The 13,343-nt window shown below is 44.4% G+C and overlaps 1 protein-coding gene across 2 annotated transcripts in view; it reads left to right on the top strand.

Moving 5' to 3' along the window:
- The window catches only part of DDHD1 (DDHD domain containing 1), a 62,811-nt gene that overhangs the window by 14,564 nt on the left and 34,904 nt on the right, over window positions 1-13,343 (top strand). The window contains exons 2-3 of one of the 2 annotated variants that reach the window (XM_048949145.1): window positions 791-964; window positions 7,774-7,875. In XM_048949145.1, the coding sequence (XP_048805102.1) occupies window positions 791-964; window positions 7,774-7,875 (276 nt within the window). The remainder of the gene's footprint in view (window positions 1-790; window positions 965-7,773; window positions 7,876-13,343) is intronic. The other variant, XM_048949146.1, reaches the window with a different exon arrangement.

The raw sequence follows: 13,343 nt of genomic DNA, 5'->3' as shown, positions 1-13,343 counted from the left end.
GAACCATAGATGCCAGCACTCATTTTGGGGGAGAATTCTGTTGTATCACATGGACAACACATGCTCAGCACCCAGCTTCCTCGTTTGGAGCGCCGGAAGTGAAACTAGAGTGACAGTGACTGAAAACAACCCCCACTGCAGACTGGTTTTAATTAAGAAGTGACTTCACTCTTTAAAATCGTCCTTTATGTTAATTGATACACAGATGGAGTTATTTTAAGTGCAGTTCCCAAAAGAAACAAAGCTCTGTGCTGTCAAGGCAAGCATATGTGGTTTGCTTTCTCCTCCTTGCTCTGCATCTTCTTTACAACTTCAAACCCCCAGTTCCTATCGGTCAAATTGTATAAAGGAACATGAGCCTCACAAAGTTCCTCGTTCTTTTTGAAAATACAGGGCAGCCACATAGAGAGGAGTATAAATCCCATTTTTAACCCAACACTCAGGTTTGCAGAATATACATCTTCCTGTCTGTTTCTTGCATCCTCAAACACGCTCAGCTCCATGGGGAAGAAGCGGTGTTTCTCAGTGTGTGGTTGGGGTTTCCTTGTTGGGATTCCCAGCACTGGAACAGGCTGCCCAGGAAGGTGGTGGAGTCTCCTTCTCTGGAGATGTTCAAGACCTGCCTGGATGCCGACCTGTGCGACCTGCTGTAGGGAACCTGCTTTGGCAGGGGGGTTGGACTCGATGATCTCTGGAGGTCCCTTCCAACCCCTACAATTCTGTGATTCTGTGATTCTCTGCTGTCAGTTTGGGTTCTGTTGCATAAAAGAATCTCTTGTTTGGTTTTCAGAAACGGAGAAGATCCCCGTAATGCGAGGGCAGTGGTTTATTGATGGTACGTGGCAACCTCTGGAGGAGGAGGAAAGTAACCTGATAGAGCAGGAGCACCTCAACCGCTTCCGGGGCCAGCAGATGCAAGAGAGCTTTGATATGGAAGTATCAAAACCTGTTGATGGGAAGGAAGGTAAGATTACTTTGCATATCATGTCTTCTGGACAGCTGGAATCTTCTTCTTAACTAAGAGCTTGATCTGGGATGGTTTTCTGTTCTGCATAATGGGGAAGGTTACAGGGTGCAGTTTGCTGTCCCCTTCTCCACTGTATCTTCTGGTAGGATTTCCTGCTCTAGCACATTAGGTGAGCACTGTGGAATTATATTCACGGATGGACCTCTTGTTCCCATTTTGCTTAATGTTTCATATCTTTTAATTGTGTTTGAAATCTCATTTCAAACTGTAATCCCTTTATGGGCTAAGAAGTGTGTCAGTGTCTGAAGGCAAACTGGCTATTAGTTCTCTGGCTGGCGTTCCTAATTTCTGCCCTAAAGGGAGCATCCATTTTACAGATCACATTTCATTTTCCATTCTAGCTCAATCTGTGACTTTATTAGAGTAGTTTTCAGCCAGTCTGAAGTCTCGGGCATTCATTCAGTTATGGAAGTCCTTACGTTTTAATCACCAGGCTGAGGGCGTTCAGTTAGGATTCTTGGCAATCTCAGTCAAACACATTTAACTTTGTTAAGAATAGTCTTCTGAACTTACTGTGCAGTTGAACTGATTGCTCTGGGTAAACGTAGCACAGCAGAAGTTTATTATTTTTGGCTTTCACGCTTTGCTTTTGTGTGTTGGTTGTCCCTTGTGCAACTTTCTCAAAGGAGGAGCTGTAAGCGCAGAGCCCTGGCAATACGTTTTAGTAGCATTTGGGGTTATCCTTTACAAAGCAACTTTGTGGTTTAAAGGAGCTTGAACAAAACTTGGAACAAAACGGTTACAGAGGTAGAAATGGCTGTGCTTTGGTGCAGACATGCAGTCCTCACGTGGGAGCTGTGCCATCACGTGCGTAAAACCTTGTGAATAATTTAGAAGCCAGATAGCATTCGGGGTTCTTCTGTAATAGGAAAACCAGAATCGCATTTTTTTGACTTCAGGGGAATTGTTGGGAATACAGAAAGCAGCAAAGTCCTTCATAGCCAGTGAGGACACTGAACTGTCCTGGTTTTTATTTTGCATTTGTGCTACTTTAACAGTTCTTTTCATAGAATGGCTTGGGTTGAAAAGGACCACAGCGATCATCTAGTTTCAACCCCCCCTGCTGTGTGCAGGGTTGCCAACCACCAGACCAAACCATTTTTCCCCTGACCAACCCTGCAGAAGCCTTCTGCTTTAACAGCTCTGTCAGGTGGGTGCCTAAAGTCGGGTGACCTCTGACCCCCCAGCACAGTGCCCACAGCTTCTGAAGGGTGCTTTTACCTGGGTTTGGTTGGCCTGTGTCAATTTATCATTTCAGTGCACTGATACAAATGCCAGCATTGTTATCGCAGCTGTAGCCCTGCTGAGAGCACAGTGTCATTTCTGGTTGGTCAGCATGAATTTGCTTGGAAAGCACATCCTTATGGCTGCTGAGTGCTTCCAGCCTTTAGTAGCATAATGTCTGTAGGAAGAGAAAATGCCTTCAGCTGCACTTGGGTTCACCTCATCATGTAAGGAATGGGGCTCAGGTGGGCTTTTCTTCCAGCAAATGTCTGGGTTGTGGAACAGAAAAATTCAGATCTGAATCGAGGAAAGGAATGGGAAAGATACAGTCCTTGTTATTTGCAGACATGTAAGAGATCAGAGAGCCTCCAGCCCCCAGGGCCTTTTCTAAAGCTGAACTAGAACAATAACAGTGAGGTATGCAGTCACTTCAAAAGGGAGCATAAGTCCCAACTCTCTGAAGGCTTTCTCCTAGAAATTCGGGAAGATGCAGAAAAAATGATCAACAGTAAGTGTGAAAAGTGGATTTTTCATCTTAATTAGCCTCTCAAAACATTTCTGATTGGCTGAAATCTGCGATTTCCATCCGCAGGTGGCATGGGGAGAAGCTTTACAACTTGCATTATCACTGGTGAGGTAAACATCATTAGTTGGAGAAGTGCTGAGTTCAGCTTAAATTGCTTCATTGCTTTGTTGCTGCAACTTGTTGTCATTGCATCCTGTATTAAATACATCTCGGCCCCATCAAGGTTTACAGGTGATTGTTACTTAAGACTAATGAAAGCTAGGATGGACCTGTAGATATCACTGGGAGGCAAAATGCCTCTTCACAACACTACAATACAACCTTGTAAATGCTGAAAACCTAGCAATCTTATCTGACCCGTTAGCAAGAGGGAAGGCAGTCTCTGCTGATTTGCTGTTACAATGCCTGTTATTACCTAGGCATAATTGCTTTATTATTTGATCGTGCCTCCTTGCCTCACAAATAATGAATAACAGTGAGGCTCTTGCTGATATTCAGCTGACAGTCTTGTTGGGCCCTGATCTTAGGCCAGCTGTGCTTTAAAGCAGTGGCAGCAGGTTGAAAAGTTAAGCGTAGATTTCAGTTATTTGCTTTCTTAATTCTGCTCCCAGATTGAAGCATCTTAAGAAAACATGGATAAGCTTTATCCAGAACTTTTGTTAACGACAGACTGCCAATGAATAATTACCCCAAACTGCCAGTCCAACAATGCCTTCCTTTGAAAGTTCACAACGTTTCAGAACAGTGGTCCCCAATCTGGCCTGCAGGGATGATAATAATGCTCATCCTACTCTTCAGTGCTCATGGAGACCGAGTATTTAATTTCATGCACTGCAAAATGAAGTGCACTTTTGCTGCCTGTTGTATTTGATTCCTCCTGGCCTCTGATCCTCTGCAGTGGTCTCTGAGTGGTGATCTCAGCAGTGACGTGACTTCCTTGGGTGAATCATTCATCAGGTCAGAGCTCCAAAATGGAGCACTTTGCTTATTTCTTGGCGTCGTCAAAGCAGATTAATGTGAGCTTTGGTTTTTCAATATCCAACTGATATTTGGATTTGAGATTTGGGTCCCAGACGACTGAGTTCCAGAGCTGTGTCTGCTGCTTGTAGAAATTAGACAGATTCCTGATATTCCTGGAGGGGTGGTGAGCACCTGCCATGCTTGCAGGAGGCCACTTACCCTCACCAGAGGTTTCTGAAGTGCAGCATCATGTATATGAGATGCTGGCAAGTGACAGCTGATCTCTCAGGCCACCACACAGCAGGCAGTGTGTGTGTGTGTGGCTGTGCAGGATGTTCTCCTTCCTGCCCCAAACCAGGCAGGAGGAATGCTACCAGAACACCAGTGCAAGCAGAAGCTGCAAAGAAATCACCTCTCACCTCCTTAGCCTGACTGCCCTCAGAGTTTGCTTTGATCCTGGCCAGATTCTGAATACGTTCTTCAGCTCTAAGTGTTAGTCTGATTGTTGATAGGCGAAGAAACGTTGCAGTATTGCCTATGAAGATGGGATAACCTTTAGAGCTACAGGAGGAATCCACATTGAGGATGAGGAGCAGAGATTTGGCCGCATTTCTCTGACTGCTTTGTTGTGGAAGAGACGATCTACAGCCTGTGCAAATCACAAATGTGATATTGGCAGATTCAGGACAGTATCTTCTAGCTTGCCCTCACTTGTGTAGCTTAGAAATCAATTTTTTGAGCAAGAGTAGTGCTGGTGTTGTCCTGTGGCAGTTGTATGGGAGCTCGGTGTTTGCTGCTCAAGTCTTTCCTACAGCAGTCCTGTCTGACACCTTCAACCACTCAGTGAGATGCTGCACTGCTGAAGCTGTATCTGTGGGCTCCCACCGACTGCCAGCTCTGATTTTTAGTTCTGCCACCGTGCTGATAGGTAAGATAGGATGATGTTGGGGGCTTTTTGAGCCTCATGTTCATTTGCCCATGCGTTGATTGGTTTTTTTTTTCATCCAGGCTTTTTTGATAAGAACAAGGGTTTTGCTCGTCTTTCTTAGGGAAGGTTCATTCTTCAAGCTGAACATGCATAGGTTAATATCAGCATGAGGTGCAAGGTGACATTTTTGTTCTTAGGTTCAAAATTTTAAATATAGATATTGACCATTGAAATATGAAGCTGAGGAGTTTGTTTGGTCACACTGAGATGGCTGTCACTGCCTTCCTGCAGCACTACTGACCTTTCTTGTACTGTGCTTCTGCCCATGTATTATGCTTGAATATATTGTTGTTAAATAACTCTATAAATATTTGAGACCTTTATTGTAACACTTGTTCTGTGAAGCAGCGTTTAAGGTGAAAACATTTTGAAAGGAATACAAAAAGGGTATTGTAAAACCTTGTTAGCAAACAGTAAGATTAAAAGGTATAGAATAAGTAAGATTTAGAAACTTATTTTCATAGATGCTTAGACAGTGAGTTTAGGACTTGCTCATCTGAAGAGCAGCATTCTCTAGCAACCTCAGTGAGGTCAAGGCCACTGTAAGACAAAAACAAAGCCATGAACTTGGATAATAGCAAGTTCTGAAAGGATCTTAGGCTAGATGCTTTGCTAACATCATTTAACCACAGTAAAGGCAGGAATGTTCTGCATCTGAAGTGTTGCTTTTTCTCCCTTGCTGTGTGATCGAAGCCCACACATCCCCTGCTGTGTGCTCCTGCAGCACAGAGGAGCTGTTAGCAGGCAGCACAGCTCCAGCTGCAGAGAGGGAGGAGCAGTGTCTGCAGTACAGAGCAGCCTGCCATTGAGCTGCAGGTTAGCTCTTAGAGTCAGGTATAGTTAGGTACCTGTCTTTTGTTCTTCTGTGAGCTTTTCAAGAATATTCATTTAACCGGGGAGAAGTGATGCTGGAAGTTTAATACACATGATGGTAAAATAGGAACAGATGTTTAGAGAGGGCAGATGGAGGTTGGATGTCAGGGGGAAGTTGTGTGCTGTGAGAGTGGTGAGGTGCTGGAACAGCTGCCCAGAGAGGCTGTGATGCCCCATCCATCCCTGGAGGTGTTGAAGGCCAGGTTGGATGGGGCCCTGGGCAGCCTGGGCTGCTGTGAAATGTGGAGGTTGGTGGCCCTGCATGGCACAGGGGGGTTGGAGCTTCGTGATCCTTGAGGTCCCTTCCAAGCCGGGCCGTTCTGTGGTTCTGTAGCTGATTGTATTTGCAGAGCGGTGGTGGAGCATCCGTCCTTAAGAATGCTCAGATTTCAGCTAGAAATTGCCAGAGCAACCTGATCCAAACGTGATATTACATTCAACTGAAAAGCTGATCCTGTCTGTGGGAAACTGGAGCAGATAACCCCCCAGCAAGTTCCTTCAATGGAAATCAGCTCTGTGGTTCTGTGAGAGACTGTAAGAAATGTAGAAATCCCCACAAGTCAGAATCAGAACAGATTTTATAATGCATTGATTTTGAAACTGCGTGAGTTTCTTGGGTTTTGCTATGGGCTTCAGTGTGTCATTACACACCATGAAAAGTATAGAAATTGTGTTTGGAGTTTTTGCTGTTTTGCCTTAGGCTTCAAATACAGTTTTCTCTGTTGATTAAAACAGAAAAAACCATTAACAATACATTTTTGTTGCAGCTGACTATGCTAACCTTTAGTAAGGAAAGTCTCATTCACGCAGTCACAGAATTGCCAGGATCAGTAGGGATCTGTGGAGATTGAGAAAGCAGCAGAGCCAATGAGGGCAGGTTGCTCAGGATGTTTCCATGGGATTTTGATTATCTCCAGCAGAGGAGACTCCACAGCATCTCCGTGGGCAGCCTGTTCCTGTATTGCCACAGCCAGCACAGTACTCTGTAGGCTGAATTGTTCCATCGAGTCCCAGTGCAGGAATGATGAGCCTAGTTTCCCTCCCTGTAGAAAACTTATGTGCAACAGTAATGTACAGCATCTGTATGAAGGCATCTGCTGACAGAGCTGTGAGCTGAGAGCATGAGGAGGTGTGAGATGCCCTTGACAGAAGCATGGAATATCACTTGTAAGTTACTGGGCTGTAGAGCATTAATTACTTCTAATGCCTGTAAGGGAGAGTGATGTCAGTTACATTTTCCCATTCCCCAGCAGGCAAACTGATTGCAGCCTCAGCAACTTTATGGATTCAGAAGCCCAACTGGAGACTCTGATTTCTCACTGGCTTTAAGCACACACATTCTTGACTACATAAGGTTTTTGAGGCTCCTGTTGTTTGCTTACAATCCGAGGCTATTTGTACGAGTGCAGAAGGTGGGCTGGTAGGAGCTCACCCTCAGCCTTGCTGTGTAAGTGCCAAGAGAAGCAGCCACATGACTGCATAACTCAATCTGCTTGGCAGCAGTTTCCCCTTTCCTTCAAGCATTCCTTCTGTAATTGCACAGCACTGATGTGAAGGTAAGTCCGTGAAAAAGAATCTTTGGCACAGCTATGTGGTGTTTCAGGGGTGAAGTAAGACGAGTGAACGTCTAATAGGAGCTGTGGGCTTGCCTTGCCATCCAAGGGAAGCTCCTGCTCACAGTGGGAGGGCTGTCAGAGGCACAGTGTGTGCTGCTGGGTTTCTCTGCAGAAGGACTCACAGCACAGGTTAACAGTGGGATGTCTTTTCTTGCAGTCTTTGGGGAAAATAATAGAGCTGTGCTGGAAGATGAGTTGTTGTTTATTTTTCCAAATGTTTAGAGTCTGCTTAAAAGTGCCTTTGTTCTGCCCTGTGCCAACTTGTGTGTTAATGCTTTGGTACGCCTCGATGCAAAGGCACTCAGTGAAACTGCATGCACTGTCACAGCTTTCCTTTCCTAACGCCCTGAGCTCTGTTGTGATGTCATAACTGTTTATGAAGAGCAAAGAGACTGAATGTGCCTAATGTGACCTGACGCTCATGCTACAGAACCAGTTTAAGTGTGTGTGCTTTTGAACAAATGTATTGACTCTTTTTCTTTTGTGATGGTAATGCTCATGAAAAAAATGATGCTCCTTTTAAAAATTTTACTTTGAAGCTCAGTGTTTTTACTTTTAGTTCTCTACTACCTCCCTCCCTTCTCCCTCCCTTCTTTGTTCAAATGGAGAGGATATAAGGAGAATTCAGATGCTGCATGTCTTAAACGAAAGCGTTCCCAAGGTACAGTAATTGTAGATTATTACTTTTTTTTCTTGTAGTGCTCCTGGCATAGGAAGCTTTGCATTCTAGTTTGCTCGTGTCAGTTAAATGTGCTAGAATTACATGCTTCACTTTCTTGCACCGTGTTCTTGCCATTTCCCCCACATGGGAAGGAAAAAGCACTGAATCTTAGGAGAAAAACAGCAGTGCTGCAAGTCATAGAGAAAAGTAGATGCTAGCAATACTGTGCTCTAGTTTTATTATGATTGTTTGTGGCTGTGATTAATGACTGTAAACTTCTGCTTCTTACACACTCACTTTGTGGTTTGACTTTCTCAGTAAAACAGAAGCAACACTTTTAGAACCTCTGTAGGCCCAGCGTAAGGGAGACTGTACTGGGGAAGGAACTGAATAAAGAGTTTTGTAGTAGGCAGAATTTGGCTGACCAACCTTGGGATGATGGATGCATCTCTAGTTTTGTGTCAAAAGTTATTTTTACTGCAGCTTTTGTATCAATATTGGAATGAAGTCACCAGACATAGGATATGAAACAGGGAGGCTGTAGAGAATGCACCATCAAGGCTGCTGTAACACAGGAGGAACTTGGAGCTGAGGAACAGCTGATGTTGTGCCAATTTGCTTCAGAAGGTGGAAGTAGTTCTTACAGGAGCCATTAAGGATTGCAGAAGGTTCCAAAGCACTTTGCCACACATCTTTGGCATTGTTAGAGCTGGCAGTGATTAAACTCATACTGACCACAGTGACATTGGAACCAGCCTGCTGCAAAAGGCACCTTTGATTTAAAATGTCATCGCATCTGGTAGGTTTAGAGTTATTCCTGTCATACCGTATATTTCTGTAGTTCCTAGGAGTATTCTGAAGGGTGAGGATCTACTTTGGCATGCATAAGTGTTTGCCTTGGAATTCCTACCATAATATTTTGCTGTAGTTGAGTCTAAAATGCAAATGTCTGAAAGCGTAGAGATGCACAGGAAATCATTTCCTGCCTCTTCTCACACCTGGAACTCAAATCTGTAAAAGGTGAAAAGCATCATAAAATATATGATCGTAAAAAGTGAGAAAACTTGTCATCATAATCTTGAAATTATTTTATGCATTATTTTTTCTCCAAATCATGTTCGTTTGTAGTGTCAAATGGATTTGAATTAAGATTGCTTATTGGGCAATTAGTGACGATCTTGAGTCAGAAGGTGAAAATTCCTGGGGAAAAAAAAGAAGAAAAAGAAGACAAGCATGGATTTCAAGCAGTATAAATCTGTTCTCTGGTCTTTTAGCCCTAACAAGGATGCCAGTGCCTTTGTGGAGTAGATGGAGAGCAGCTCTTAACACTTCAAAGATGCTTTTCCTTATTGATTTTGACGTGCATTGGCACTGTGGTGGGAAAGAATCACCCCACGCCTCGGTCTTGGCTGGTAGATGAAAGAGCCAAGTTAAAACCAGGTGCTTACCTTCAAGGGTATTTAATTTTAAACTGCTGGCCCTGTGAGATGCCAGCTTCAGGTGCCTGTCTGCAGGTGCCTTCTGCTGGAAGCGTTTGGCTCCTGAAGCACTGGAGCCAGCATGCTGTTTGTGCTGGCAGCACACCTGCAGTCTGCACACCCCAGCTTCTGTGCTATGATGCTGCTCCTCAGCTATTCTCCAGCTGTTGTGGCTTAAGTTGAGTTTCTGCTGTCTAGCTGAGATCAGGTTCTTCAAGACTGGAGGAATAGGTACTTCAGATTTTCTTTACCTTTTCGTTCTTAATATTTAAACTTTATAGAGGGACGTTTTCCTCTGTGCTCATCTGGCTTGGTGAGATGGAGATTTATGTGCTGGCAGTTCCTTTCCTATCCTTCACACTTCACCTATAGAATTACAGAATCGTTCAGGTTGGAAAAGACCTCTAAGATCACCAACCCCAGCCCTCCATGCCCACTGGCCACATCCTTCAGTGCCACATCTCCATGCCTTTGGACCACCTCCGGTGACCCCATTGCTCTGGTGCAGCTGTGCCACTCCTTTCAGAGGAGAAATCCAACCTGAACCTCCTCTGGTGCAATTTAAGGCCATTACTGTGCTTCTCTCTGCTGTCTTCCATCTGCAGCTGGGCTGGGGCTTCCATTTGTTTGTACTCTAGGTGTCTGTTTGCTTGGTATTCCTGGGGGGAAAAAAAAAAAGGAAGATTAATTTCTCTTTCCTAGATACAGAAGAAACCAAAACTTGATCTCATTTTCAAAGGCTTTGGGTTTTAATGCCAAACTGGAAAACTGAGCAGCGTGCAGAATACTGAGGGGTTTTGCAACAGGGGAAGGGGCATATGCAGTGACTCCTGCTAAGAAAGCTGCACGTGTTCTTAATGTCAGAGAAGGTGCCCATGTGAAAACAAAGCTGCAAGAAGCCTGATCCAGAGGGATGTTCCTGTCCCATGGCTTTGTCAGGAGATGCTTTTGTCTTCTGTGCAATCCACACGTACAGCGTGCTCCTGGAGGACCACGAGGCAGAGCTATGAACATGAAGGGCATTCCCCTGTGCCCTACCTGCTGCCTGACCTGAATTCTGCAACTTGAACACGGTGCTTCTTCAGTGAAACCACAGCATGCCTTGGTGACTTTGTGACACTCAGTGACACCTGATGGTATGAACAGCTCCAGAGATGTCACTTTGACCACCTCTGCACCGTTTGGATGGTTCACATCACAGCATTTGGGTCTGGAAAGAAAATATAAATTGTTATCATCTCATCTTCAGGAATATATCATTCTTTCTTCTTTGGGTTCAAAATAGCAATGGCAGCGTTTGTTATCCCATACCTGGAAAACGTGTTTACACTTGTTTGGTTTTATTTTCTTTTTAAATGATTATTTTCACACTGCTATCAAATCTTCTCCAAAGACATGTTTGTTTCCTGCCTCGCCATTAACAAACTCTGCAAATGTCAGCAGTGAAAGCCCCTTTCATTGGGCTCTTGATTACCATGAGAATCATAGAATCACAGCATGGCCTGGGTTGCAAAGGAGCACAGTGCTCATCCAGCTCCAACCCCCTGCTGTGTGCAGGTCACCAACCAGCAGCCCAGGCTGCCCAGAGCCACATCCAGCCTGGCCTTGAATGCCTGCAGGGATGGGGATCCACAGCCTCCTTGGGCAACCTGTGCCAGTGCATTGAATTTTCTCATTTTAGGAGATTTATATTCTCGTGATGGACAAGGCTGGGGTTGGAGTATTTCTAAGAGTCGGAACTGGGAGACAGAGAATCTCATTCTATCTCAGAAAGAATATGGGATGGTGTTTGGAACAGGTCCGTTGATCCTCAGGCAGACTGTTTAAGCGTCCTAAGAAGGAAAACTGAGAAACAAGAACCACTTTTTAAAAAATTTGAGTGTGATGGGGGAAAGGAAGGATGTGTAATCCAAGTGCTGAAAAAGATATATTGATATATATTTGTATCTGACCTTGAATGCAGTGTGTGTCTGCCTTGACAACATGTCTCAGAGAGCTAAGTTATTCCGTTCCCAAGAGGCAGGGAAGCACAGTCCTGAGTATTACTGATAGTTTCACGTGGTGCTCTTGTTAGAAGCAGACCCAATTTTTCAGGTTCCCTTTTGAATGCATCGCTAAATATCCATAGTGTTGGATGTTCATTTGCAGTTCCTTAGTGCACGCATGCATAGGTTTTAGTTTATTTCCATGTGTCCTTCAACAGATATTTTTGAAGTGTATAGAAGTGGAAGTTAGACTTTATTCTTTCCATGTGAGAATAATTGATGCAAAATCAAGAAAATCTACCACTTCCTGTATTTCCTTCCCAATGGAGAGGCTGGCCTTGATTTCAGAAGGCATTTGAGAATTGCTGCTCTTCACACTGCTGTTCTTCCAATGGTAGCAAGCAGTTGAGCCACAGACTTCTCTACTTCTTCCTGTGCATGCTTCGAATCTTGGGCATGGTGTTCTCCGAAGGCATCGTGCTTCAGTCCTGCTCTGTCAGCTTCCCCAGAAACGTACTGAGAGAAGGATTTCACAGAGCTCACATGGAATAAACCTCTGCTGTTAAAGACCTGCTGAGTGGATGCATGAAAAGTCTACAGTGGTTGTGGATTCATGGGTAGAGCAGTCAGCAGCCATGCAGAAGGAAGCCTTTGCCCATGGACTGCTCAGCTCTCAGCACGTCACAGCCTGTTGCATTGGCTCCACGTCTGAAAGAAATCTTGCTAGGAATTTCCTTTCTTCTCTGATTCTAAACTGAGATCTCTGGATATGGGCTTCTCTCTTCACCTGCAAGGAAAAATGGCTTTGTTGTTCTTTGGGTTCTCGCTATATTACTTCTTGCTCTGGCCACTCATCAGCCCAAGCTGACACATCTAAGCCAGGCTGGCTTCCCTTCTTCTTCTATGCCACTGTAAAACAGCAGTGTAATTCTACTTTTTGTGGATCAGCTGTTAACTATGGCGGAAAGGGGTAATCCTTTTCTAATCTCCTTGTTTCTCAGGGACTTAATTTAGTTTTCCTCAGGCTATTTTGGGTCTATCTGCCTTGGAAAAGAAAGAAAAAATGCTTCAGGGCAAAGGTCACACAACATTTAATTAATTTGTGCTGGAAGAAAGTTAAAATATGGAACCATGACGGCTCATGCTTTCTCAGAATGTTTTTTGACTACAAAAAATCAGAGTAGCTTCAAGTAGAGGACAGATTAGAGCCGAGCTTGTTATGAAAAAATAGCATAAAACCCCTGTGAGTGTTTTCCGTGGCTTCACAGCCTTTTTTGCAAGACCCATGATGTGGTTAAACAGCATTTTCTTTTCATAGGGCTATTGCTGTTAGTTGTCAGGTCTCCAAGTGCTGAATGTTGCACACTGGACGAGAGCTAAGCAGCAGATTTCCAAGCACAGGTGATATCCGTGTTGCTGGTGATGCAGCAGCTGTGATGCTGCTTTGTACACAGAAGCTCAGCTGGGAGATTCTGGCTTGCCTTATTGCGTGCCTGCTGTGCTTAACCCCAGCAGTCAGGCAGTGTGTCATGAGGTTGGTTCCTGAGTTCAATCCATTCCAAATCTGGAAAGCACAATCACTGCGCACAAAAAAAAAAACACTAGAGCTCTTTAGGAGCTTTTGAAAGAGCAAAATTCTGTTCTGTGCCAGAAATTACTCATTCAGAGGCTTTCTCACTGAACCACATTTTCAGCTCCTGGACGTTTCTGAAAGAATAGCAGAAGCAATAGAGCCTTCTCATAATGGAGCCTTGAAAGCCTCTGTGTTACTCTGATGCCCCGTAGCCTTGGTCGAAAGCAGGGATCCCACTGTATGGCTGCAAAGGAGAGAAGGTAGGAGTGCACTTTCCTAGCAGAAGTGCATTGGTCAGCAGTATTGTGGGGGTGCATCTCCCTTCCCCCCTTGTTTTTTGCTTTCAGTTAAGGATATGCTATAGAAGCCTACCAGGGTGCAGGAGGATGATGTGCAATGTCCTCTCCAAACTGCTCTTTGTTCTGGTCAGAT

This window comes from Lagopus muta, chromosome 6 (assembly GCF_023343835.1).
Source record: "Lagopus muta isolate bLagMut1 chromosome 6, bLagMut1 primary, whole genome shotgun sequence".
Lineage (NCBI taxonomy): Eukaryota > Metazoa > Chordata > Aves > Galliformes > Phasianidae > Lagopus > Lagopus muta.
The sequence above is the reverse complement of the archived record's forward strand: the minus strand, read 5'-3'. Positions and strand labels throughout refer to the sequence as shown.